The 26,117-nt window shown below is 42.3% G+C and overlaps 1 protein-coding gene across 7 annotated transcripts in view; it reads left to right on the top strand.

Moving 5' to 3' along the window:
- Nucleotides 1–26,117, top strand: part of ARHGEF7 (Rho guanine nucleotide exchange factor 7) — a 138,959-nt gene that overhangs the window by 74,905 nt on the left and 37,937 nt on the right. For all 7 annotated transcript variants that reach the window (XM_080662672.1, XM_080662671.1, XM_080662670.1 and 4 more), the window contains 4 exons: nt 5,025–5,113; nt 19,110–19,204; nt 19,427–19,522; nt 25,392–25,514. In XM_080662672.1, the coding sequence (XP_080518798.1) occupies nt 5,025–5,113; nt 19,110–19,204; nt 19,427–19,522; nt 25,392–25,514 (403 nt within the window). The remainder of the gene's footprint in view (nt 1–5,024; nt 5,114–19,109; nt 19,205–19,426; nt 19,523–25,391; nt 25,515–26,117) is intronic.

Raw genomic sequence — 26,117 nt, 5'->3', positions numbered from 1 at the left:
TATCAGGAGGGCACGGAGCTGGTAATGGGCACACCATCAGGAAGTCAGCGTTGATAATGGGCACAGCATTTAGATGTCACAGAGCTGGTAATGGGCACCATCAGGAGGGCACAGAGCTGGTAATGGGCACACCATCAGGAAGTCAGAGTTGGTAATGGGCATAGCATTTAGGCGTCACAGAGCTGGTAATGGGCACACCGTCAGGAAGGCACAGTGCTGGTAATGGGGCACACCATCAGGAAGTCAGCGTTGATAATGGGCACAGCATTTAGATGTCACAGAGCTGGTAATGGGCACACCATCAGGAGGGCACAATGCTGGTAATGGGCACACCATCAGGAAGTCAGCATTGGTAATGGGCACAGCATTTAGGGATCACAGAGCTGGTAATGGGCACACCATCAGGAGGGCACAGAGCTGGTAATGGGCACACCATCAGGAGGGCACAGAGCTGGTAATGGGCACACCATCAGGAGGGCACAATGCTGGTAATGGGGCACACCATCAGGAAGTCAGCGTTGGTAATGGGCGCACCATCAGGAGGGCACAGAGCTGGTAATGGGGCACCATCAGGAGGGCACAGATCTGGAAATGGGGCACTGCATCAGGAGGCACAGAGCTGGTAATGGGCACACCATCAGGAGGTCAGCGTTGTTAATGGGCACAGCATTTAGGGATCACAGAGCTGGTAATGGGCACACCATCAGGAGGGCACAGAGCTGGTAATGGGCACACCATCAGGAAGTCAGCGTTGGTAATGGGCACAGCATTTAGGGATCACAGAACTGGTAATGGGCGCACCATCAGGAGGGCACAGAGCTGGTAATGGGGCACCATCAGGAGGGCACAGATCTGGAAATGGGGCACTGCATCAGGAGGCACAGAGCTGGTAATGGGCACACCATCAGGAGGTCACAGAGCTGGTTGGTTATGCTATTAAGAGGTCACAGAGCTGGTAGGTTATGCTATTAGGAGGTCACAGAGCTGGTAATGGGTACATCATCAGGAGTGGAGCCCACTGATTGGGTAGATGTCTGCTGAATCTGGGCTTTCTTGAATTCTGCTATGAATAACTCATTTCAATGGGAATTCTGGTATGATAGTAAAAAATACAAATGAATGAATTTGTACTTTTCAGGTATTTCTCCTCATGGAATTTTCAAAGTTAACCTTAGCAAATTAGGAAAGATAGAGTTTGAGTGGGTCTCAAAGTTCTCTTCAGGTGGCTTCTGGGAGTTGTTTTCAAATTTATTTGAATGTCATTAATATCTCTTGGTAATACGATTCACCCTCGAACAACATGGGGATTCGGGTGCCAATTTCTGCTCAGCTGAAAATCCAAGTGAGGAAGCCTTACTGATAACCCAAGCAGTCGATTGACACAGATTTTATATGTATAAAGTAAGGTAGAGAAAAGAAAATGTTACTAAGAAAATATATATTTACAGTATTTATTGGGGAAAAAAAAATCCACACTAAAGTGGATCCGTGCAGTTCAAACTCCTGTTATTTAAGGGCTAACTGTAGTTGGTTTCACAGATGTAGCCTAAGAAGAACCAGCCATTACATATTTATAAGTGTTTGTTTATGGCAGGAGTGACTGCAGCACTTCGTTCTGCCTGAAATTCTCATCTTAACCCTAGGTTTCTGTGTGTGTGTGTGTAACTGCCTTTGTTGTTCAAGAGCTCTTGGTGGCTGTCACCTGGACTCTCTAGTTTGCATATGCAAGTAACTTTGGAAACATTTTCTGTTTATTTTTTAAGGTAAAAATAAAGTAATATTGGCGATCTGTTATGCTAATTATTCTTTATGTCAGAGGTTGCCAACTGGTGACCGCGGACCACTGTGGTCTGTGAGGTCCAAAAGGTTGGTGACTGCTGCTTTATGTCACAGTTAAACCAAAGGAATAATTTCTTTTGGGAATAACTTCTCATCCCTAGTGTTTTCAAATTACCTGAGTAAATTCAAAATAAAGTTATCCCCATCTCATTTTAAATGTTGGCATCTGAGAGGGAAAAAAGCAAAAGCAAATATTTTACCATATCACTTTATAACTGTTAAGATTAAAATGCTAGGATCACTTAACATTTCAGTATTGCATCTTTTCAGTAATTTATGTGGCTTTTTGATTTTGGAATGGGATTGCTTTTTAAAGTGTATATTATGTAAGCATTGTAACTTACAGTGTATTTAATGCTTCACTTTCTTTAAGCAAAGTGTGCCAGGTCTTAACCATACAGATTCCTCTAACTGGTGATCTTGTTATGATCATTTTCTTATGAAACAAAAACACTGACTTCCTTTAAGTTGTGAGTTTTTCTTTTCATTTGGTTTACAAATATTTTATTGAATAAACAAAACTGAGGTCTACCTTTAAGTGATACTTTTTGGGCTGTGTGTGTCCAGGTAAGTTCTCAAGCATGTCCCATTTCTCTCTTCCACCACTTGGGGAAGTATAAGGAGCCGTGATTGTTTGCCCTCTTGTGGTGAGAGATGGCAGTGTTCTGGTCAAGCTTCATGTATTTGTACCTTTGACTTATTTGTGGTTTCTTTTTGAAATTGTTCCTCTTTAAACACAAATATCTCAAAGAGTCTGCATAAAGATGTTTATAATGCTTGCTGCAAATGCATTGTGTAGCCTTCCTGAATCTGTACTTAGCATTTATTTTTTGTACACATTTTTTATATGTAAAACCCATGGATATCTACTGCATTTTTTTTTTAAATATATTTTATTGATCTTTTACAGAGAGGAAGGGAGAGGAATAGAGAGTTAGAAACATCGATGAGAGAGAAACATCGATCAGCTGCCTCCTGCACACCTCCCACTGGGGATGTGCCCGCAACCAAGGTACATGCCCTTGACCGGAATCGAACCCGGGACCCTTGAGTCCGCAGGCCGACGCTCTATCCACTGAGCCAAACCGGTTTCGGCTATCTACTGCATTTTATACACACAAACAGAATTTTTAAATTCAAAGGAGATGGAAGGAAAGAGAAGCAACAGGGCTGGTTCTAGGAATGAGTGACATTGCTTGCTGTGTTATTAAGTAAACATGGAGGCTATCAGTCATTAGTGGGCAGTGTGATGAGGTGTGTGCAGTTGGAAAAAGAATCCCATTGAGGGCTAAAATGGGGGGGGGGGAGAACAAATCATGTTCTATATCCTCACAAGTACAGTTTCATGTGTGCATAAACATTCACCAGGTTTTTTTCCAATTTTTTTTCTGATGCATTAATTTCTCCCATTTCTAGGTAGCTCATTATCTGTACAGTAAAGGCTCTCTTTAAAAGAAACAACAACTTAACTTAGGTGCTGGTTAGCTTGAGATGATGAGTAATAACCTATGTTTAGCAGTGATGTGAGAACTTAATTAAATGTGTGACTGTCATTGGCTGATCCACAGATCTTTAATAAGCAGTCACACTGCCACTTCCTAAGTTTGTCATTCTTAATATTTTCTGTTTATTTTTGACATCAAAAAGTGACAAAGTGCAAGCTGTTGGACACAGTTATTAATTTAACTGTGAAAGAACAGTGTTTGATATAAATATTTTCTGTGCAGGGAAAGAAACAAAGGTAACACAGAACCTTGTGTATGGTTTTTTTTTTTTTTTTGCATTGCTGGAAATAAGTGTTTTCTCTAGCCCTCACCCTTCTTTGGTTTGGAATGGGTGATGGCTGGGTGGGATATCTTTATACTATGGGTTGCAGAAGTATTCCTGCAGAGAGGAGTAACATTTGCTTCCTCAGGCTCCCAGAGGTTTTCTTGTACCAGGCAAATCCTGGTGGTCCTGCAGGAGCATCGTGTAGATTTGAGATACACGTTGGCAGGGTCAGGTTCTGGGTTTTGATTTCTAAATGGTTGTATACCCAATCCCTGAATAGCCAGCACACTTTCTTGCTGTTCTTCTGGACCAACAGAGAAGAGGCTTGAATAGAAGCTTCTAGTCTTCTTTTTATCAGTCATGCAAGTCACCAAGAGATCCACCCCATTCTACTCTGCTCAGATTGCACCAGGGCTGTCTTATTCCTGCATTGGTTGCACCCCAGCCCCTGGAGCCACCCTTTCTCACCCCCCACAGGCCCCTTCCTATCATTGCCAGTGTTGAGTCCCCACTCTCTTTTTCTTTTATCGTATCTGTGTTCTGTTGTTTTCAGCATTCTTACAGTTTATTGTAAGAAAGGGAAAACCTGTTTCTTTAGTTGGCCACTGGAAAGGTAGCACTAAATTACGTTCTCACCATTTCCCCACCCCTCAGTAATAGTGGCTTGTATCATTTTTTAGCTATCAGACACACCCACCCCATAGAACCAGAGATAGACAAACCCACACATAGAACTAATGTTAGACACACCTCTCCCCGTAGAACCAGTGATAGACACACACACACGCGCACACACACACACACACACACACACACACACACACATATTCTGAGAGCTATGTTATCAGAAAGCACTTCTTGAATACCAATTGTGCTTAATTTCTCTTGAATGGATGTTGAATAAAAGCCATGCAACTTAAAGATATTTGAATCCTTGCAGTATTCATGGCAGCTTTCATTGTTGTCATTTGTGTGGAAGTTCTTAAGGCAGTGTGGTTTTTTCTGTTGTTTTTTCCCCCCATTTGGGTGGCCTTTCTTCTCCTTTGTCTATCACTTTGAGCCAGACCATATTGTTTAGAGAGACTTTTGAATTCTGAGTGATCAGAATCCCTGAAATACAATCAAGACTGTGGGTCTTGATGCTTTAATTTTGTGAAATATATGCCAATATTTTCTTTAATTCTGCATGGGTAATATTTTACCTTTACTCAGCTCTCTGAGGTCAGGTTGTTGAGCATGAGGAGATGCTAGCACTGTGGTGCCCCCAGGAGGTGCGCAGGCCTTCTGTTCAGCTTCCCCTTTTTGGTTCATTTCAATTGAGGTTGCTGGACCAGTCATATTGGGCTATGTGGGGGCTGGTGCATTTGGTTGTCTCTAGTTTTGATCAGTAAAACTACATTACATTTTTGTTTCAGAAAAACCCGTGTCTCCCAAATCTGGAACATTGAAGAGTCCTCCCAAAGGATTTGATACTACTGCCATTAACAAAAGCTATTACAATGTGGTGAGTAATTGCAAAACAGTTTTTAATAATACTTTGTTTTTGAATGTCTCTAAAACTCAGTAATATAGAACATAGGTGAACTACTGAGAATATGATAAGGATATAAAAATAAAAATCACTATCTGTCCCATACATATAACTACCATTAATGTTTTGGTATATTTCCTTCTAATCCTCTATGCAATTGAACCTTGTTCTTGTCACATAACTTGGTATTGTAATTATATCCCCATACCATTACAAGTCTTCAAAAATGAGAATTTAAAAAGGCATATAATGTATTTTGAAATTTTTATGTGTATTGAATGCCATTATACTTATATTTGGAGTAGGCTGTATTTTAGATCAATATAGTTTCTTTATATCTTAACATAATAGTAGAGACAAGTGTTTCAGAATCCTAAAACTATTGCATTTTGAAACTTATTATGAGCACTTTGTAAGCTTAAAGATATCTGTGGTATTAAATCTAATATCTAATCCAAACCTTCTTTGTCCCTACACAATTGCATATGGTACAGAAAATAGGAAATGATAATCTTTATTTGGATAAAATTTTACATTGCTATTATATAACTACTTGGTATGATAAATCAGTAAAGTAAACTTTTAAATTGTGGTTATGTTTTGAATTCTGTGGAAAGTATGCACTTATTTAGTTGTTTTTCCCCCTACTTCCAATCTTTTATTTTCTTGACTAGGGGATACATAAATTGGAGGCCATGATGAGACCTTTGAATTTTTGAAGTGAAATAACTGATTAGTCTTTCTTTGCAGCAACCCTTTTACCATGAGTGTATCATTTTCTGTACTTTTATTAAGAAACTAGAGGCCTGGTATACGAAATTTGTGCCTGGGGGGTGGCTAGTCCTCAGCCCGGCCTGTGCCCTCTCACAGTCCGGGACCCCTCGGGGGTAGCTGGCAGTTGAACAACCCTCTCGCAGTCTGGGACTCCTTGCTCCTTACCACCTGCCTGCTCTCTGCTCCTTACCGCTTGGCTCTCTGCTCCTTAGCCACTGCTGTTGCGCTTGCCAACTGTGAGCCCGGCTTCTGGCTGAGCGGCGCTCCCTCTGTGGGAGTGTACTGACCACCAGGAGGCAGCTCCTGCATTGAGTGTCTGCCCCCTGGTGGTCAGTGCACATTATAGTGGCTGGTTGTTCTGGTTTTTCTGCTGTAACGGTTACTTAGGCTTTTATTATATAGACTAGGGGTCAAGTGCACAAATTTGTGCACCTTGAAAGGAACTGTGGGCCGTGAGGCTGCAGTGGGCACAGGGGCGGGTCTCGGCCCATCCTCCGTGCCCCGGCCCGGCCCCTCCCGCTGTGGCCCCGGTCCCCTGTCTGCTGGCAGCCCTGCTCCTGCTGACGCCGCTCCCACGCATTGAGGGAGCTGGCCCCACTTGCATCCGTTTATGGCGCGGAGTGATTAGGGCCGGTGCCAGCAGCGGAAGCAAGTGGGGCTGGTGCTGTCAGCGGGTATGAGCAGCAGCTGCATCCCCGATTGCCCCTCAGGAGGAGGGGGAGGTGGAGAAGCCCCCAGGGGTGATTGGGGCTAGTAGTTGCCGCTCGCACCCGCTGAGGGTGCTGAGTGATTGGGACCCACACTGGGTGCCAGCAGTGGGTGCGAGTGGCGGCTCTGGTGCCTGCAGCAGGTGTGAGCAGTGGCTGCTGGCCCTGATCACCCCTCAGGAGCAGGGGGAGGTGGAGAAGCCCTGAGGGGTGATCGGGGCCAGCAGCTGCCGCTCACACCTGCTGACGGCACTGAGCGATTGGCGCCGGGTGCTGGCAACGGGTGTGAGTGGTGGCTCCAGCGCCGGCAGCAGGTGTGAGCACTGGGCGGGACTGCAGCGTGTGGGAGCAAAGAATTTTCAGTAACCAGCAGAGGCTCGCCCTGATGACAGCAACCGGCGCCCGCCTTGGTCTGGTGCCCCAGCTCACCTGCTCCACCATCCTGCCGCGGCTGACGCCCACCATGTTCTGTGCTCTGCCACCTGCTGCCAATGCTTGCAATGTTCCGCGCGCGCTCCCTGGTGGTCAGCGCACGTCATAGCGACTAGTTGCTCGGTTGTTCTGCCTTTCAGGCTTTTTGCATACTAGCCTTTTATTATATAGGATGGTGAGGCTGGCTAGCTTGGCCTAGTGGGTGAGTGTCGACCTAAGAGCTGGGAGATTGCGATTCGATTCTCAGTCAGGGCACATGGTTGCGGGCTCATTCCCCAGTGTAGGACGTGTAGGAAGCAGCTGATTGATGATTCTCTCTCATCATTGATGTTTCTCTCTCTCTCTCCCTTCCTCTCTGAAATCAATAAAAATATATTAAAAACAAAAAGATAACCATCATCTTTCCTAATGATAGAGAAACATGTAAATTGACCGTACCTCCGCTACGCCCACAGCCAGAGTGAGTATGCAAATTAACACAATAAAGATGGCGGTTAATTTGCATACATACCTGGGTCCCGGGAACCTCCTCAGCACCCAGGTCACTCCCAGCCTCCATCCCGCAGAGGCTTTAAGCTTGGGGGATGGGGGTACTCTCTTCCCAAGCCTACAGCCTGGGACGGAGGCTGTAGGCTTGGGAAGGAGCTAAGCCTGGGATCAGAGGGGCGGGGGCTGCCCGCTTCCCAAGCCTACAGCCTGGGGCAGAGCCTGCCATCAGAGGGGCGGGGGTGCCCGCTTCCCAAGCCTACAGCCTGGTGTGGAGGCTGTAGGCTTGGGAAGGGGCCGAGCCTGGGATCGGAGGGGCGGGGGGGGGGGGGGCGGTGGTGCCTGCTTCCCAAGTCTACAGCCTGGGGCGGAGGCTGTAGGCTTGGGATGTGGCCGAGCCTGGAATCGGAGGGAAGGGAAAAAAATCAATGGAAGCATATCCTCAGGTGAGGATAAAAAGAAAAATAAAGAAATGTCATATCTTATGAAAGGCACATCTTGAAAATGCCTAAAGAAAGTTGTCATTTTTTCATGGTGAAGGGACTGGAGTCCATGTTGATGAAAATATCTTGGTGGCTGCGGTGACTGGCAGTGGCTGCAGTAGCAGGGTGATGGGGCTGGCGCCTTCCCCTGATCAGCCTGGTCGCCTCCCGAAAAGGGAGGACAGACTGCTCCAACAGGGAGCAGGCCTAAGCCATCAGTAGGACATCCCCTGAGGGCTCCCAGTATGTGAGAGGGGGCAGGCTGGGCTGAGGGACCCCACTCCCGTGCACGAATTTCATGCACTGGGCCCCTAGTACCTAATAATAGACAAACGTAAATTGACCGTACCTCTGCTACGCCCACAGCCAATCAGAGTAAGTATGCAAATTAACCCAACGAAGATGGCAGGCCATCTTTGCTGGGTTAATTTGCATATGTAGGCGCCCAGCAGCCTGGGTCCCGGGAACTTTCTTGGCACCCAGGTCACTCTGAGGTAGGCCCCGCGTGGGTCCTGAGCAACCTGTGAAGGGCCTGAGCCAGGGGCTCCTGGGCAGGGGTGGAGCCAGTGATTGGAGGGAGCTTGGGGGGCCCCTGCCCAGGCCCCAGGTCTGGGCCAGAGGCTTGGGGCCTGGGCAGGGCGGAGCTGGCAATTGGTGCTGGGCAGGGGCGGAGCTGGTGATTGGAGGGAGCTGGGGGGCCCCTGCCCAGGCCCCGAGGCTTTAGGCCTTGGCAGGGGCGGAGCCGGCGATCAGAGGTGATTGGCAATTGGTGTGAACTACAGAGGAAACACCTTTTCTGACTGCTCATTGGCTAAGCTCCCTGTATGCCACTAGTAATATTCTTAGTAACTTGGGTATAAGAATCCAAAAAGGTGATCTAGGGTTTTTCCACCACACTCCTGGAGAAAAAAACGAAGGTCCACTGCTGGAGGGCTAAGAAATGTCATATCCTGCCCTAGCCGGTTTGGCTCAGTGGATAATGCCTAGGCCTGCCCACTGCAGGGTCTGGGTTCGATTCTGATCAAGGGCATGCACCTAAGTTTCAGACTCCTCCCTGGCCGGGGCCCAGGTCAGGGCTCATGCAGGAGGCAACCAATCAAAGTGTTCCTCTCACTTTGATATTTTTCTCTGTCTTTCCCTTTCTCTTCCATATTCTCTAAAAATCAATGGAAACATATCCTCAGGTGAGGATAAAAAAAGAAAGAAAGAAAGAAATGTCATATCCTATGAAAGACACATCTTGAAAATGCCTAAAGAAAGTTGTCATTTTTTCATGGTGAAGGGACTGAAGTCTGTGTTGATGAAAACACCTTGGTGGCTACGGTGACTGGCAGTGGCTGCAGCAGCAGGGTGATGGGGCTGGTGCCTTCCCCTGATCAGCCTGGTTGCCTCCCACAAAGGGAGGCCAGACTGCGGCTTACGCCCGTTCCCCATGGACATCCCCTGAGGGCTCCCAGTATGTGAGACGGGGCAGGCTGGGCTGAGGGACCCCCCTCCCCCAGTGCACAAATTTCGTGCAAGTCCTATATAATGAAAGCATAGTATGCAAATTGTTCCCTCTACTGGGAGGTCGTCTGGGAATTTGACCGGGGGCAGGGTTGGCTGGGGGAAGGGAGGGAGGCTCCTGGTGGTGGGTGGTGGCAGGTGGTTGGGGAAAAAGGAGGGAGGCCCCGGCTGGCAGCTGCTAGGGACCCTACCAGTGCACAAATTTCATGCACTGGGCCTCTAGTTAAAAAATAAAAAAAATGATGACAAATTGTGACAGATTTTTAAAATCTTCACCTGAGGATATGTTTTTATTGATTTGAGAGAGAGAGGAAGGGGGAGAAAGAGAAACACTGATCTGTTGCCTCTTGTACATGCCCCAACTGGGGCTGGAACCTGAAACCTAGGTATGTGCCCTGATGGGGACTCAAACCCGAGACCTTTCAGTGTACCTGACGATGGATGAGCCAACCAGCTGAGCCACACCGGTCAGGGCAATTACAACATATTTAAATATGGGTCAGTTCTACTACACTGACCTATTGCCACAGTCTTTGCTGTGAGTGCATATTCAGCTTTCTAAGCATTTACTTTCCATTTGCCCCCAAATCTTACAGAACAAGTTGGGCTTGAGGAAAATTCATTCATTTAACAAATTATTATTAGGAGCCTACTCTTTGTCAGGCCCTGTTAAAGGCATTGGACTTATAGCAGTGAATAGAAATAGCAGAAATTTCTCCCTTGTCAGCATACGTTCTGATGCATGAATACAGCTAATGGTTTTTCTCACCTTCTGTGTCCATCTCATTGCCTCCTCTTTCATCAGTTCACTTTAATACTTCTCATTCACTGGGTTCTGCGCATGAAGCCCCTAAATGCCTGCCACCAGCAATCTCTGGCTTATTTTCCTTGTATTGGTCAACTCCAGATCTTCTTTTCCTGAGAAATCCTGCATTTGAGTCTCCCCTGTACTTCTCTGGTTTCTTTTCACCAATCGTCTGTTTCATCTGGACTCTGACTTCCATCTCAACTCTGCCAACTTTCAGAACATTGGACTCCTCAGCACATCCTGTATTCTGCCCGATTCTGAGGGCTACCTTCCTTTCTTGGTTATGCTTAGCTCTCCATATCCTCCTTACTCCTGTGCCTGTTGGATGTTTGTTCCTGGAATGTGATTCCACTATCTTCTTTGTTTTTTAGTATATGATGTGTTATATATGTGGTTTTGGGCCCATAGCAAAAAAAAAAAAAAAAAAGTATTTTTATGATTTTTCACAGTTTCTTAGTAGGAAAGCTTGACTTTCAACTGTTGGAGCTTCCTTTTCCTCTTGTATTCTTAAATGAGACTTTTGTTTCTGTTCTGGGAAGGGCTTCATATAGGGTATAATGCAATCATAATCCACAGTGATATTCTAAAGAGGGAGCTACTTATTTTCTATTAGAGTCTAAAGTAGTCTCTTCTTTTCAGAGGTTTCACTTTCCACAGTTTCAGTTAACCATGGCCAACTGAGGTCTGAAAATACTACAAGAAAAGTTTCAGAAATAAACAGTTTATAAGTTTTAAATGGTGCACTCTTCTGAGTATCTTGATGAAATCTCTTGCTCTCCCACACTGTCCTGATCTAGCCAGGAATTATCCCTTTGTCCAGTCTGTACAAGCTGTATATGCTACTCATTAGTCATTTAGAGGTCATTTCAATTTTCAGATTAACGGTTGTGATATCATAGTGCTTGTGTGCAAATAACCATTAATTTTTACATTTTAAGCTTGGTTTTTCTAGTATTCACCAGAGTTCAGTATTTAGTCAAAGATTGCTTGAAGATGGTGCTGAACCATGCTTTCATTCTTTGCCAGTGTGTCTGTATGTGGTTAGTTGATAATGCATTGGAGCAGGGCTGGGGTGGGCGGAAGCTTTTTAGAACTTAAAAACAGTGAGTGGAAACATACAGGAAAATACCAAAGTTGATTACTTTGCCGTGTCTTCTGGCACATTCTGGTCATTTTATGATCAAAGCATGGTTCAAATTGATTATTTGTTGTCGGTAGTGATCAGTATTAACAGTTTCACCTGGTTTTAGAAGCTCATAATACACCACACCTTTCTGATCCCACCAAACGCAGAGCATTGTCTTCTTTCCGAAACGATTTGGCCTTGCAGTCGATGTTGATGGTTGACCTGGAGGATCAACCTATGATTTTGTGCGTTTGGGATTCTCAAAATCCACTTTTCATCGCCAGTCACTATTCGATGCAAAAAAGACTTTCTTCGTGCCGTTGAAACAACATTTTACTAACTTTTCGGTTTTCCGTTTGTCTTTTGTTCAGTTGATGTGGCACCCATTTTTCTTCCTTTAAAATCTTTCCCATTGCTTGTAAACAATCGGAAATTGTTTGCTGAGCCACATTTAATGTTTCTGCAAGTTGATTTTGAGTTTGACGCGCATCTTCATCCAATAATGCTTGTAATTGTTGGTCTTCAAACTTTTTTGGTTGACCTGGATGTTCTTTGTCTTTCACTTCGAAATCATCACTTTTTAAGTGTTTAAACCAGTGTTCACAAGTATCTTGAGATGGAGAATGTTCACCATAAGCTTCCCAAAGTATTTAGCGGCACTTTTCGTCAAAATAAAGTAATGAATTAAAACTTCCCGCAAATGCTCTTTTTTTTGGCATGAAATTCTACATTTTTAAGCGTAAAAATATCTATGATGTTAACACCTTCAGCAAATTTGACATATGAAGTTTTTTTTTTTTAATATATTTTATTGATTTTTTACAGAGAGGAAGAGAGAGGGATAGAAAGTTAGAAACATCAATGAGAGAGAGACATCGATCAGCTGCCTCCTGCACGCCCCCTACTGGGGATGTGCCCGCAACCCAGGTACATGCCCTTGACCGGAATCGAACCTGGGACCCTTTAGTCCGCAGGCCGATGCTCTATCCACTGAGCCAAACCAGTTAGGGCTGACATATGAAGTTTTGAAGCTTGTTGTCAATACAACAAAATAGCATACATATCAAATCGCATATATCCTATCTAATAAAAGGGAAATATGCAAATTAACCATCACTCCGTCACAAAGATGGTGGTGCCCAGTCCTCTCAGCCCCGCCGGAGTCCCCCAGTCCTGGGGGGGCTGCCTCTGAGAGTGGGCAGCGTGAGCAGCCGTGGCAACGAGGCAAGCGTTCTGCGCCCGGCCACGGATGGGTCTCTGGGCCGCGGAGAGCCTCTGGGCAGCGGGTGCGGAGCGGCCAGGCCCACAGAGAGCTACTGGTGCACAGATTCATGCGCAGGGCTACTTATCAACATATGTGTAACTCCATCTATTGAAAAAAATCCGCATTATTAACTGGTACACCTAGTATTGGGTAGACTATTTAGGACCATTTGGGATTTTAGGCATCATTGAGGTCACCATACCATTCTGTTTGCCAACAGGCCTTCCATTTACTAGTAAGGATTGCCTCGGAGAGCCGTAGTCAAGGACAACAGGATCATATATAATTAAAGAAAACGTTTGTGACATGCCTGAGACTGATGGATTTTTTAAAAAAATACCAGGGTATTTTTTAAACGTTATTTTTATTTTTATTTTTCAGAGAGGAAGGGAGAAGGGGGGAGAGAGAGAAACATTGATTGGCTGTCTCCTGCACGCACCCTGACCAGGGATCTAGCCTGTAACCTGAGCATGTGCCCTGACTTAGAATCGAACCGGTGACCTTTTAGTTCAGGGGACAATGTTCAACCAACTGAGCCACACCACACCTGCCAACTGAAATTGATGGATTTTGACAATAAAAGATCATAAACTGCACCTGCAGGATGGTAATAGACACTTTTCCTGATAGAGATGAGAGAGAACACTGCTGTTGTAGAAGCTTGATGCCCACCTCTAGAGAGGGAGAGGTCTTGAGTCACCTCTTGTAAGGAATCAGGAGTTTCCTCAGTCATTAGAGAACAAAGTCTCTTAAATATGTTGATCTGGGAAATTACAGGTTCTTATGACCTTACACGTTCAGTGATACATTGTGGTTTTATTTTCCAGGATTTATTGAATGAACACTGTGACTTAAAAACTGTGTATGGGAAAAGCAAACAGTTCTCTTTACATTCATGCCAAATATCATAAAAAGCCAGGGCAGCTTTTGCATTTGAAACTTATAAATATGGTATAATAGGTAGCAATCACTAATTTTAATAAATGTACAAAATAGACGTGCATCTTTCATAAAATGCTGTGGCAAATTTCCAGGACCTTTTCTGTGCTCCAGAGAAATAGTACACCCATCTTTTCCCCTTTGCTCCTTTAGTTGCCTGAAACTTCTGAGTACTGGGCCTGGGAGAACACCAAGCCTCTGACCTGACATTGTATGTGTACATGGAGCAGTCTAACCTCAGCCTTAATTTGCTGCTGTTATCTTTTACTTGTCCCTTGGCTTCTCTCCATCTTTACCAAGATTGCTTTCAACTCTTTGACATCTGATGTCTCTGCCCTGGCTTGTGTATGATAAAGTCTATTATCTCATGTGCCCTGGGTACCACTGTTACCTTTATTTTTGAATTTGAAAGCTTTGAAATCAGTCTGTTCTCAGTGTCTGGTCAGTGAGTAATCAGGCTTTCCTAGAGAGCTATTGCCCTCCCTTCTTATATCCCACCCACATTTTCGACAGTGAGAGGCCTGCTGACGTCTTTGACAAAGTTTGCTCCCATTTTTTAAAAATATTTTCTGTGTTTTATATAGGTCAGGATCTACATGAAAGTTTTCAGGTGGTAGCAGTAGTCTGGCACAGAGTAGGAGCTAAGCATTTGCTCAATGAATGAAGGAAAAATTGAGTTATTTAACCATGGAAAAGGCTGTCTTATAAAATAATGACCTCCTGACTAAGAGTTAGGTAAGAAGTAACTCCAAATAGGATTCCAGGTTTGGGTTGGAAGGCTATACTAGGTAGTTTATAAGATTCCTTTCTACCCTAAGTCAGGGAGGTGACACTCTTGTGAAAGAAATCCCTTTTTATAAAAAAAGGAGATAGACCCATAGACAAGTACAGTACCAGGTAGGGTAGCAGAGCCAGGATTTGTGCCCAGGTTTGCCAGGCTCCCAAGGCCAGCTCTTCACACATGAGGGTGTGGTCATGCACATCAGCTTGCTTGCTAAGGCCAGATTTCTATGGTGACAGTATGTCATTGTGAACTTGCACTTTTGCTGTACCTTTTATATTAGTAAGCCTTTAGGGTTTGGAAGAAATACATCCCAAGACCTTGTGAACCCTCAAATTTAGAAATATAACATAATATAATAACCTAACTTCTTTCAATAGGTACAGTAACATAAAACATTTTATGGGCACCTCCGAACTCTTCGAGAGTAAATGTTACTAAGTATTAAGAACACACAGAGATCAACAAACTGCATTAAATCAGTAATTGCCCGTGGATGTAGGAGTGGGATGCTCCTCTGTATTCCTTTGGCCTCTGGATTTGTGGAGCCGGGAGGAGCTATAGGAATTGCTTCCTCTAGCAGCACTGCCCTTCCCTTCCTTCCTCTCCTTTCCCTAGAGGCTGATAGTTTATTTGCGGTTCAGGTCTTGTCTTATAAATTTACTGTTTGAATATTTAAGTACTAAATACAGTTTAAATAGACTGGGTTGAAAGAGAACATGCAGTGATTATTTTTCCTTGTGTGGGGAGGGAGTGACTAGGTGGATGGGAGAGGGGTTAGAACAGTTGTGCCATTCTTTAGTTCTTCCCATTGTGCTTATGAAACAGGTTTATGTTTTTGCAATTCAGCTTTAGTTTATGTTGATAATATTTTTTATCAGGATCACATCTTAAATTACCTAATGTTATTTATTTTTTCTTACATGTAGATCATTTATTCATTTTTAAAGGACTATCAGTGTCATATAAAATAAAACATCTGATACCTAAAGATTTGCAATGAAAGTTGTAACTCGTTTGTAAAATCAGTGATACTAAGTGCTCCACTAATGGTGGTAATAATGAGTTTCTGTGTGTCTGCAAGTTACTGAAATCAGGCGTCCTTTGTTTTGCTTTGCTGTAATGGCTGATAGTTCAGGGATTGTCTGTGTGGCGTGCCTGGTGTCCTCCTTCTGTGTGGCACCATTGTTTGACTGGACGTGGTTCTCCACGCCTTATGCCTCAGGGACAGCTCATGCTGGCTGAGCTCAGGCTGGGTTGTTCTTCACGGCTGTGGAGTAAAGACTGCTCTTTCTGTGAAAACTGCACGCGTTCGCTGGTATCCTGCCTTCGTGTGGTGGTGCTTTGGCAACCTGTTTGCTAGGTCTCATGGGGTCCTGCAGCAGCCAGAGTGTGCAGAAGTCAAGAAGGGGAAGAAAGGTGATGGCTGGAGTACACAGATGTGCTGATGAGCTTAGGGAGGAGGGGCGCGTGGCCTCCTGGCAGAGTGGACACTCAGCGTCAACATGACGCAGTCAGCCAAGTCTTGGTCCTGCGTTGGTGGAAAAGCTAAGTGTAACTTGGATTGTTTGGATGGCAGTATTATAGAACTTGTCTTTAACACTTATTTGAAGATAATGTTTATGACAAGTAACAGAAATGAACCAACTGAACTGTCTTAATAGGTGTAGCCTTTTGGCAGAGGAGTGTTTTTGATACTAGATAATTTTGGAAGCTTTTACAGCTGTCTGCTCTGCTTAATACTACCATTGAGGAAATGCCATTTTATTCTTCCACTCTTGTTTTCTCCCACAGTTTTCCTTGTATGTCACCTGGGAACTGTTCTATGTTTTATAAAATAGAATTTTAGTTTTTCAATATTCAACCCATGTTGCTAATAATTCCTGATATTTGTACTTAACCTTTGTTTTAACATTGAAAAAGAACTTTTTGTTGTACATAACTGTGACATTTTTATTTTCAGTTCAGTGACCCATTATACTTGGCTTATTCACATTATTTTTGAAGGATAAGATCAGGTTTAAGTATAATTCTCTGATGATGCAGTGGCTGGTGCACACTGTGTTCTCAGTCCACTAGTGCTTTGACATTTGTGTCTAATGAGTATTTCTTCGAAGAAAGACATTATAATCATAGGATCAGCACCCAGATTCCCCCACAAAGGAATGAACTCTGGAGTGGCCCCTCCTCCCTCTGGCTCACTCCACCAGTCTTCCATGAATAGACCCATTCAGGGGCGAAACCAGTGTTCAGTGTCACAGTGAAAGAGCCTCTGATTCTCTTCAAATTAAATAGTGTAGTATGTAAGTTATTTAATCAGGTTTGCATTTACTCATGAGTGACTGTAGTCCCTCCTCAGAGTACACAGGAAAACAGTAGTGAACAGAATAATAATCCAGTTATTAATGGATTGATTTATTAATGCTATAATCTTAAGTTTTTAGCATAAAGATTACTTTTTTCTTAAATGTTTAGACATATATTTTTATTATGAAAAACCAGGGGGAGAAAACTGAGTGTGTTTCAAAGCTTCATATTCTGTAAATTTTTTGTGTGTGGTATCATTAATTTAGGATCATTTGTTAGTTTTAGAAGACATAACACATGTTAGTGCATGTAATAGATCCTCAGAAAATACATGTAATATGATTTCCCGATTAAAGAAGATGCTGGGGATAAAAAGATAGTTGAGGAAGGGATTTCACTTTCTTTACTCATGTCAGGGCCCATAGTAGCCCTCACTCCTGCCCTTAGTCTGATAGCTGGGGAAGGCAGTGGTGGGCAGTGTCCTATCAGAGAGATCTAGGCTCACATTCTGGCTCTGCTCTTCACTAGCTGTTTGATTTTGGATAAGTTACTTAATCTCTCTACACTTCCATTTTTCCTCTGTAAAAGGAAAAGGTTTTGTGATATTCTAAAGAACTTCAGACTGTAGAGTACCCTGCTTAGTGCCAAGAATATAGATAGTAAACATTAGTAATTAGTCTCAGGCCTGCCTGCACATCCCGGCTCCACTTGCAGACCTGGGCGTCTTCTCCTCTTGTCCAATGAGGAGCCTTTGCTTTTGGTGATTACTATTGAAGAGAGCCTCATGCTTCAGTTCAGCTGTTTTGCACTTTTTATTTATATCTCAGTTTTTAGGAGTTACTAGTAAGTGATTTTTGGCTAAATTTGCTACACTAATATAGGGTACCAGGAGACATTTTAATTTAAAATTTGATTTATAATTAATCTGCTATCTTTAAAGTACAGGCATACCTCAGAGATTATTTTGAGTTCAGTTCCAGACCATCACAATAAAGCAAGTATTACAATAGTAAGTCCTAATGTTTTTACTGGTGGAGGAGGGTCTTGCCTTCAGTTTGTTAAATAAACACACCTGTGACTTGCAATAAAGAGAAGTGCAATAAAACAAGGTATGCCTATACTGCAGTGGTTCTCAACCTTTCTAATGCCACGACCCTTTAATACAGTTCCTCATGTTGTGGTGACCCTCAACCATAAAATTATTTTCGTTGCTACTTCATAACTGTAATTTTGCTACTGTTATGAATCGTAATGTAAATATCTGTGTTTTCCGATGGTCTTAGGCCAGTGGTCGGCAAACTGCGGCTCGTGAGCCACATGCGGCTCATGAGCTACGGTTTGCCGCTCTGTTGACTAATGAGTTTGCCGACCACTGTCTTAGGCGACCCTGCTAGCGGTTCTTAACCTGTGGGTCATGACCCACAGGTTGAGAACCGTTGCTGTAGAGCCTTAGACCATCGGAAAACACAGATATTTACATTACGATTCATTAACAGTAGCAAAATTACAGTTATGAAGTAGCAACGAAAATAATTTTATGGTTGGTCGTCACCACAACATGAGGAACTGTTATTAAAGGGTCGCGGCATTTGAAAGGTTGAGAATCACTGCTGTACTGGCTATTTAAAGGTGGTTTTATACTGTAGATCTTTAATATTTAATAAATATATGTAGGATGATATGTGAAGGTCTTTAGTTCCCAGAAATTAATTTAGATTTCCTAGAGCTATCTAAAGAATAAACTTTATATATTTTTTTGGTTGGAATATACTTTATATATCAAAATGCATAGATTTTAAGGGTACAGTTCAGTGAGCTTTGACAAGTGTATATGCCTATATAACAACTACCCAAATCACAATATAGCACAGGTCCATTACCCCAGTAATTTATGTCATGTCCCTCTCCCCCTTGTTATACTTCCCCTCCCCCCTTTTGATTTCTGCCAGTGTAGATGAGTTTTGCCTGTTCTTTGACTTATTATAAATGGAATAGGCGGGATGTGCTTTTTGTGAATGGCTTCTTTCGTGCGACAGTGCTTAGGGATTCACTCATGCATCTGTGCTTGTGTGATTATCAGTGGTTTCTCCTTTTTATCTATAGACTTGGCATTACTTACTGATGAAGGAATTCATTCTAGGTATACCTGTGTCAGGTGTGCCTGGCAGTAAGATTAAATCCGTGGTATAGCCATGGTAATAGTAATTATGTGGATTTAGTTGATAATCATAGGGATCAATGATATTAAACACATTAGTATTATATAGAAGCAACAATGTGAATTGAACAATGGTGATGAACTTTCAGAAAATTAGAAATCTTAATGTCAAGTAATATTTATTAATCATTTATTGTAGGTGCTACAGAATATTTTGGAAACAGAAAATGAATACTCTAAAGAACTTCAGACTGTGCTTTCAACCTATCTACGGCCATTGCAGACCAGTGAGAAGTAAGTTAGATGATAAATTGTGTTAATTGTAGAATAGTCGTCACCTATATTTTCAGAAAATAGAGGGTGAAATCCTGGCACAGAATTTAGTGTACCAGTTTGCTTTAGACATAGACAATTTGTTTATTAGGTTAAGACTTTAATCAGGCATCAGGATGGGAGAGGAGAGGAATATAAGTAAAACTGTTTACATATTTTTACTGTTATTTTTCTTGGCTCTAGGTTAAGTTCAGCAAACACTTCATATTTAATGGGAAATCTAGAAGAAATATGTTCTTTCCAGCAAATGCTTGTACAGTCTTTAGAAGAATGCACCAAGTAAGTAAGATGCTAAAATTTACAAAATTCAGATTGGTATAAATGGTATTTAAAGGAACAAGTTTATCATAATTTGAGAATTTGCATTTTCAAAGATGGAAACTAGATTATTTGAAATTTTTTAGGTATATTACCTTTTATACTTAAAGCTGCATTTTAGATTATCTAAATTTTACAGTAGTCATCTCAGAAAGGAGGGATATGCTGACTAGTCAGAGAAAGGAGAAGGATTTCATGTGAGTGATGATTTTTTAAGGTGGTAGGTAAAAATAGGGGATGAATAACCTCTGAAAAGATGAGGATGGCTTGTGAAAGAGTGTGGAAGGCACCAATGGCTTAGTTCCTTACATCCCGCCATGCGCTACATGGGAAGGCGTGTGTGCACACACCCTTGAAAGCCAAGTCTTCCCAGTGTCTTCTTCCAGCATGTGTTCCTGGCCATCAGGAAGCTGAGAAGTTGTAAAGTACTGCATACATAATGTGATGTTTGGAGGTATTAAAGGCTTATTAAAGGCTTGGTTTTGTCACTTTTCCAAGATTTTATTTTTTCGGGGGTAAGGGACAGGTGTATTCTGAATGATCAGACATGAGATTTTTTCTGTGTGACTATTTTATGTTCTTTGTTAACATGAGGCATTAAAGGATATTTATTAATGCTTGCTGGGTGTTGGATGACTTAAAGTCATAATGTACATGAAAAGTTTTGAGATTTTAATCCACCAGGTGATATTTATGCTTATTTATTTGTGGGCTGATGAAGAAAGGTAACACATTTTATTTTTGTATTATCTTTATTTTTGTAGCCACTGGAAGGACCAGAAAACTTTTTCTCTTGGTTGGTATCTGCTTTTCCTTCCAGCTTTTTGTATGTGTCTTTTTCATTCTTGGAAGTGGCCTGCCCTGGGTGCCAGGAGCTCTTTAAATTGGTAACGGTTTGCCATGCAGAAAGTAGGTTTGCTCTCTCAACTTTGGCTTCAAGGTTTCATAGAGGAACTTCATATTGGAAGGTGTGGCGAGGAAAGCTCTGAATGTCAGTAACCAAATCCTGGCTCTCAAACAGAAATTGACATTTTTTGTTGTAACTGTTTGCAACATTTTTGGTTTACATAAAATTACATTATTTACATGATCATAACTAAGGTAGTGTTCCTTTTGGTAAATGAAGGTCATTTGGCAGCAGTGTGGGTTTTTTTTTGCAAGAGGTCAGCCCTGTTGTGTACAAAATGGAAGTAAATATTTGCTTCTCCTCCCACTGGCATAGGTAATGCAGACTAAATTAATATTTATGCAGTCCATTGGCAATACCTCTTGCGAGCCTCATGTAAACCTTGTGAAATAGGGCAGATATTACTGTCCTCACAGTATAGATTTAAAAACAGAAGTTCACGGTGGCATAGGAAAGATAATGGTGAATAGCACCAGATGTTAGACCGTGGTCCTTGAGTCTGACTAAGAAAGAATTGAGAGCCAAGAACTCAAATGGGTTATATAGAAAGTCACAGAGGAGGAAGAAGTGAGCCGCTGGGCTGCATGGACTCATGGAACAAGATACAGAGGCTAAAGAATGGAGCTTAGGAGAAAGAAAGCAAAGGTATGTGCTTTGAGGGAACAAAGGGGAGTGGGGAAGGATGGGCCTGCTCAAGAGAGAGGGAGAGCTTGTACTGGGTCCTTTGTCTTAAGGGGTTTTAGCTGTTTTCCAAAGACAGCAATTTTAGGGGAGGTCTTGAGAGGACCTCAGTAGAATATTCATCAGCTTTCCAGGTATGTTCTTTCAGGGTCATGAGCTCTACTGATGGGTTGGCACTAGGGATCATTACTTCTTGCAGCTGGTCCTTATGTCAGCCATGGTGTTTGTTGCTTCCTCTGATTTTGCTGCTTTCCTGGGCCTGAAGCTGAAATACAGCCGAGGACTAGATATTCTGAGGCCTAGATGTTATCTTTAGTTGGACGAAAACTGCCTCTGTGGTCAACAGACCAGAGACTTTGTTCCTAAGATTATTTGATGCAGTCAGAACCTCATTATCCTGGGGGCTTAATGCTTAAGGGAGTGGTCATGCAAGGGCTTATAGGGGAGTCGAATGAGGCTATTCTCTGGCCCTCTTGTTCCTCCTCCAAGGGGGTCTACCACATTATTAGCAGCATGCCAGGGGAGAAAAGGTAGTGGTGAGTATAGTGAATTCTTGCGAAATTAGGTTGAGTGAGATCATAAAACTCTAGGGCCAGGCTCAGTGGGGCCAAAGAAAGAAAACCTTGTATAATGAAGTAATTGTTCATATGTAAGCCATACTAACTTAATTTTAATTGATGAAATATAAGAAATGAAAATCCATTGGCCTAGATTTTAGGTGCGTTCTCCTTTGAATGTATCAATGGCTATGGTGTTGGATAAGGTTGGAAGTGAAATCATAACAATATATGGCACAGCACTGAGCAATATTATGCAGTCTTAATAATTTAATCGTTTTCATGTGCACATCTCTAACAATGTTCTTCCCTTGTTCATAAAACTTTGTCATCCTTTCATTGCAGTTACCTTCAACCCCCTCAGCTCAGCAGTTGGGGTTCCCTGCTAGAGCTCTCCATTCTAGAAGCCAGGGTTTCCTATTTCACTTTGTTCCTGAGTAGGAACATCACCTGCTCAAATGCCAGTGTGTAGTAGTTTGAAAATAGGTGTGTCTTAGGTGTCTGGATCCTGGTAGAAAGCAGGTGGTCCGATGTATCTTCTGGTGCAGCATCCTTGCTGTGTGTGATGACTGGTCTTTGGGTGATTTGAAAAGGATGCTGGCTGGCCTTTTTGCCTTCTCCTGGAGGGTGTGTGCTTTCCTCCTCTGTGGGCTGGCAGCAGTTTGTGTCATAAATTTGAGGCATCATCGGCTGTCTTATATTTCTTTTATTTTTGTATTTGTTTCATTTTACCCAAAAAGATTGCAGTCACTTTTAAGGTAGAGAAGATTTCTTACTCTTTTTAATCTGTTCCCAGTGTCTGAATAAATAGTCGAAGTTTATTTGTTAGGTCAGTGATTATTTATATTACAGATAGAACTGTGGCTAATTCCTGAAGGCTATTAAAACCCTCACTTAGGAGTTCACACTTGGAAAAGAGTCTGCTAGCAGTTCAGATGCTAGTTTACGTTGACTTCAGATAAGGATAAATGAACTAAATAGTAAAACCCCAATAAGCCTGGTTATTGCATTACGTAAATGCTGTTGATGGAATTACTGTGCCTTTTACGCATGATAGTAATGGTGATAATTGCCTTCATTTTTTGTTTGCTTGCTTTTTTCTATACCTACCGCTAATTTATTCATGGCTTATGTTCATTTCTTTCAATATATTCATGTGCACTAGGTACTTATTAATGTTATATTCTAGAAGTCACTCTGGAGCCTCTAGCCATGCTGTCTGGTCTCAGGGTCTCCCTCGATTATCATCCTGCTGCTTTTCACCTCCTCTGTGTTGGACGCTGGTGTTTTCCTCGCTTGTTGCTGCAGTCTCTCATTTGCTAGGACTGTCCTGAGGAAAGAGTGCATAGAGATAGTTAGTTCATGTTCATACTAATTACGATGCATGGAGGTAGAATTGTTGGAAGTTATTTCCATCCGCTGTTTAAGGTTCAGTGTTGTTGAGAAGTCCCAGGCCATTCTAATTCCTGATTCTTTTGTTTGAAACTTGTGTTTCTCCCTCAAAGCCTTTAGTGTCTTTGTTTCTAGAATCCTGAACTTTGATGCTGATGCATATATTGGGTTTGGGTCATTTTGCATCCCTCCTGCTGGCCCTTTGGGTTCTTTCCATCTGCCGAATTTTATAATTTTGTAATTTCTTTGATTTACTTCTGTTTATTTTGTTTGTTTTCTGTATCTGGAATTTTTATTCTAACATGGAACTGCTTGTCCTGGTCTTTTAATCTTCTCTTTCCCATTAATCTGGGAGATTTGAGAGCTTTATTTTCCAGATTTCCCTTGACCTTTTCAATTGCTCTTTCATTTTAATTTTCACATGCTCCTTTACTTTTGTCCTGAACGTTCTTATTTTCAAGGTAGCAGTGTAAGAACATCCAAACCTGTAGAGAATTTTTATAAAAATTTATTTGAGCCAAACGGAGGACACACCTGTCAACAGACAGATAATAATTTGCAGTTTCTTTTTGTGCATTTGAAATTAAGGAGGAGCTAAGGAAGATTACATGGAGATGGGAGAAAGCAAGATGGGGATTAGATTACAGGATAGTTAAAAAAAGATGAGGCCTGTGTGATTCAGTGGTTGAGCGTCGACTCATGAACCAAGAGGTCGACCGTTCAATTCCCGGTCAGGGCACATGCCTGTTTGTGGGCTCGATCCCCAGTATGGGGCATGCAGGAGGAAGCTAATCGATGATGTTTCTCTCTCATCGATGTTTCTATCTCTTTATCCCTCTCCCTTCCTCTGTCCAAAAATCAATAAAAACATATTTTAAATAAGAAAAGATGAAACATTACTAAAAATATATATGCTTGGGGCGTGACTACCCACCATGACCTGCCCAGTTAGGAATTTATAATCAGATCACCCTGTGAGGTTACTTTCCATAGAATCCCCTCCCCCTTTTTTTTTCATCCACAAAAGCATCCTTTTTCTTTTTTATAGATCTTGTATTCTTTCTTTCAGGATTAATTACAATTCTTTTGAATATCTTCCTGCTCCCTGCAGACTAACTATAATGTTCCCCACCCCCACCCACCCCTTCATAGACTCCCACCTTTTGTCCTTTGTTGTTCTCATTAGATTTTTTTTTCAAAAATGTTTGGTCATATTTCTTCGTCTTCTTATAATTAAGATTGATGCCCTAAACTCTTTGAGAGGAAGTGCTGACCATGGGTTGTAACTTGTTGACTGTTTTGTTGGAGAACCCTTGCTGTTACTATTTATGCCTGATTTTTCTCTGGGTCCGATTCCCTCAGGAGAAGAGAAGGCATCTTTGGTTTCCTGGTTTGAAGGTTGCAATCCTTCCTGTCTGTGCTTTGGGGTTCTGGTGACAAAGGAGACTTGGGTGAGGGAGGGTTGGTCAGTGTCCTTTCACGCTCCCTGTTTTAAAGGATCCCTGCTGGTATGCTCAAACAGTGACCTTCTGGTCCACAAAGATAATGTCTTGCTGCCTCACAGACCTTTACCCAGTTATGTTTGTGGGCCCACCGCCGAAGGGCAGCCCAACTGCAGGGGGCTCAGGTGTGGTCTTGGAGTTGGATTTGCCTGCCCAGTTATGACTGCTCATCATATGCTTTTCAGCTTCCAAAGTTGGTTCTTCCAAAGTTTCGGCTCTTTTTGTTCTTGTGAGTTGATGCCTTATAAAGAATCGAGGCAACTGTCATCTGTTATTATAGTGTGGATTTGGGAAGGAGAGCGATTGATAGATGTGCTCAATGTCCAGTCTTCACCTGAAGGAAAAGGTGGCTTTTGTATTTTTTATGTGTGTGCATATCTTGATGCTACTTTGGTAGAAAACCGTACTAACCAAATAGCCAAATTTTATAATTCTCCTTGTTTCATGCAAAATGTGAGACTTCATGACATCTACTAGTATTTTCCTCATGGCCCAAAGAAGCCTGGACTTGGGCGTTTGTAGCTCTGCTGTGCACAGGTTCTGGCATCTGGATGCTGGAGGAAAGGTTGGGTTTAGTTCACTGTTTTATAGCAGAGCAGCTTTCAAGGTAGGTACTTCTCCCTACTATATGCCTACTTTGAACAGAAATATTCTTGGATTTGGATATTTTGCTTTCATAGAGGTGATACACAAGGAGGTCTTTCTTGCTCAAAATAATCTTTTTGTTACTTAGCAATTTTCCTTCTGTCTGTAAAATTTAGGATTATTTCCTTTGTGTTGCATGTCTCCAGGTTGCCTGAAGCTCAGCAGAGAGTTGGAGGCTGCTTTTTAAATCTGATGCCACAAATGAAAACCTTGTACCTTTCATATTGTGCCAATCACCCATCTGCAGTGAATGTTCTCACGGAGCACAGGTGCGTTCACTTAGACCTCTTACCTGAAAGGAAAAGTCTTCTTGGGGTACCCTTTAAAACAATACTAATATTCACTTGATTATTCAACAATGAAAATGCTAATTACCCCTTGAAATTAGTGTCTGAAAAGTACTGGTAAGAAATACTTTATTAGAATTTTTATAATGGAAAGGTTATTTTTAAAAGTCTCCCCTTCAGTCTAGAGCCCTTTGGACAATGACTTGAAGTTGCTGGTAAGTATTCTGGAATGTAGCTGCAAGCTAGATCAGGGTACCAAATCAGTTTCCTCTAAGGCCATAAAACTGGAAGTGCATGAGACAATTAGATTTTCTGTAAAAAAAAAAATAATAATAATATCTCATTTAAAGTTCGGGCTGGGTTTTATAGGTATATTGAACATTGAATTGGAGACAACCAGCAACCTGAAACAAAATTAAATACGTGAAACAGAATGTACAGATTTTCTGCTAGGTTGTTAAGACAAAGCCAGTCTGTTTCCTGAGAATTGTAAAAAAGACTGAGGAATGTTGCAGTCGTTAGCAGATGTTAGCACAAGAGGCATAGATTTTTATTAATAAGTGTTCTAGAAAAATGTTTATGGTT

Source organism: Plecotus auritus (assembly GCF_963455305.1).
Source record: "Plecotus auritus genome assembly, chromosome: 3".
Taxonomy (NCBI): domain Eukaryota; kingdom Metazoa; phylum Chordata; class Mammalia; order Chiroptera; family Vespertilionidae; genus Plecotus; species Plecotus auritus.
Note: the sequence above shows the minus strand (reverse complement) of the source record. Positions and strands in the feature narration are given on the sequence as shown.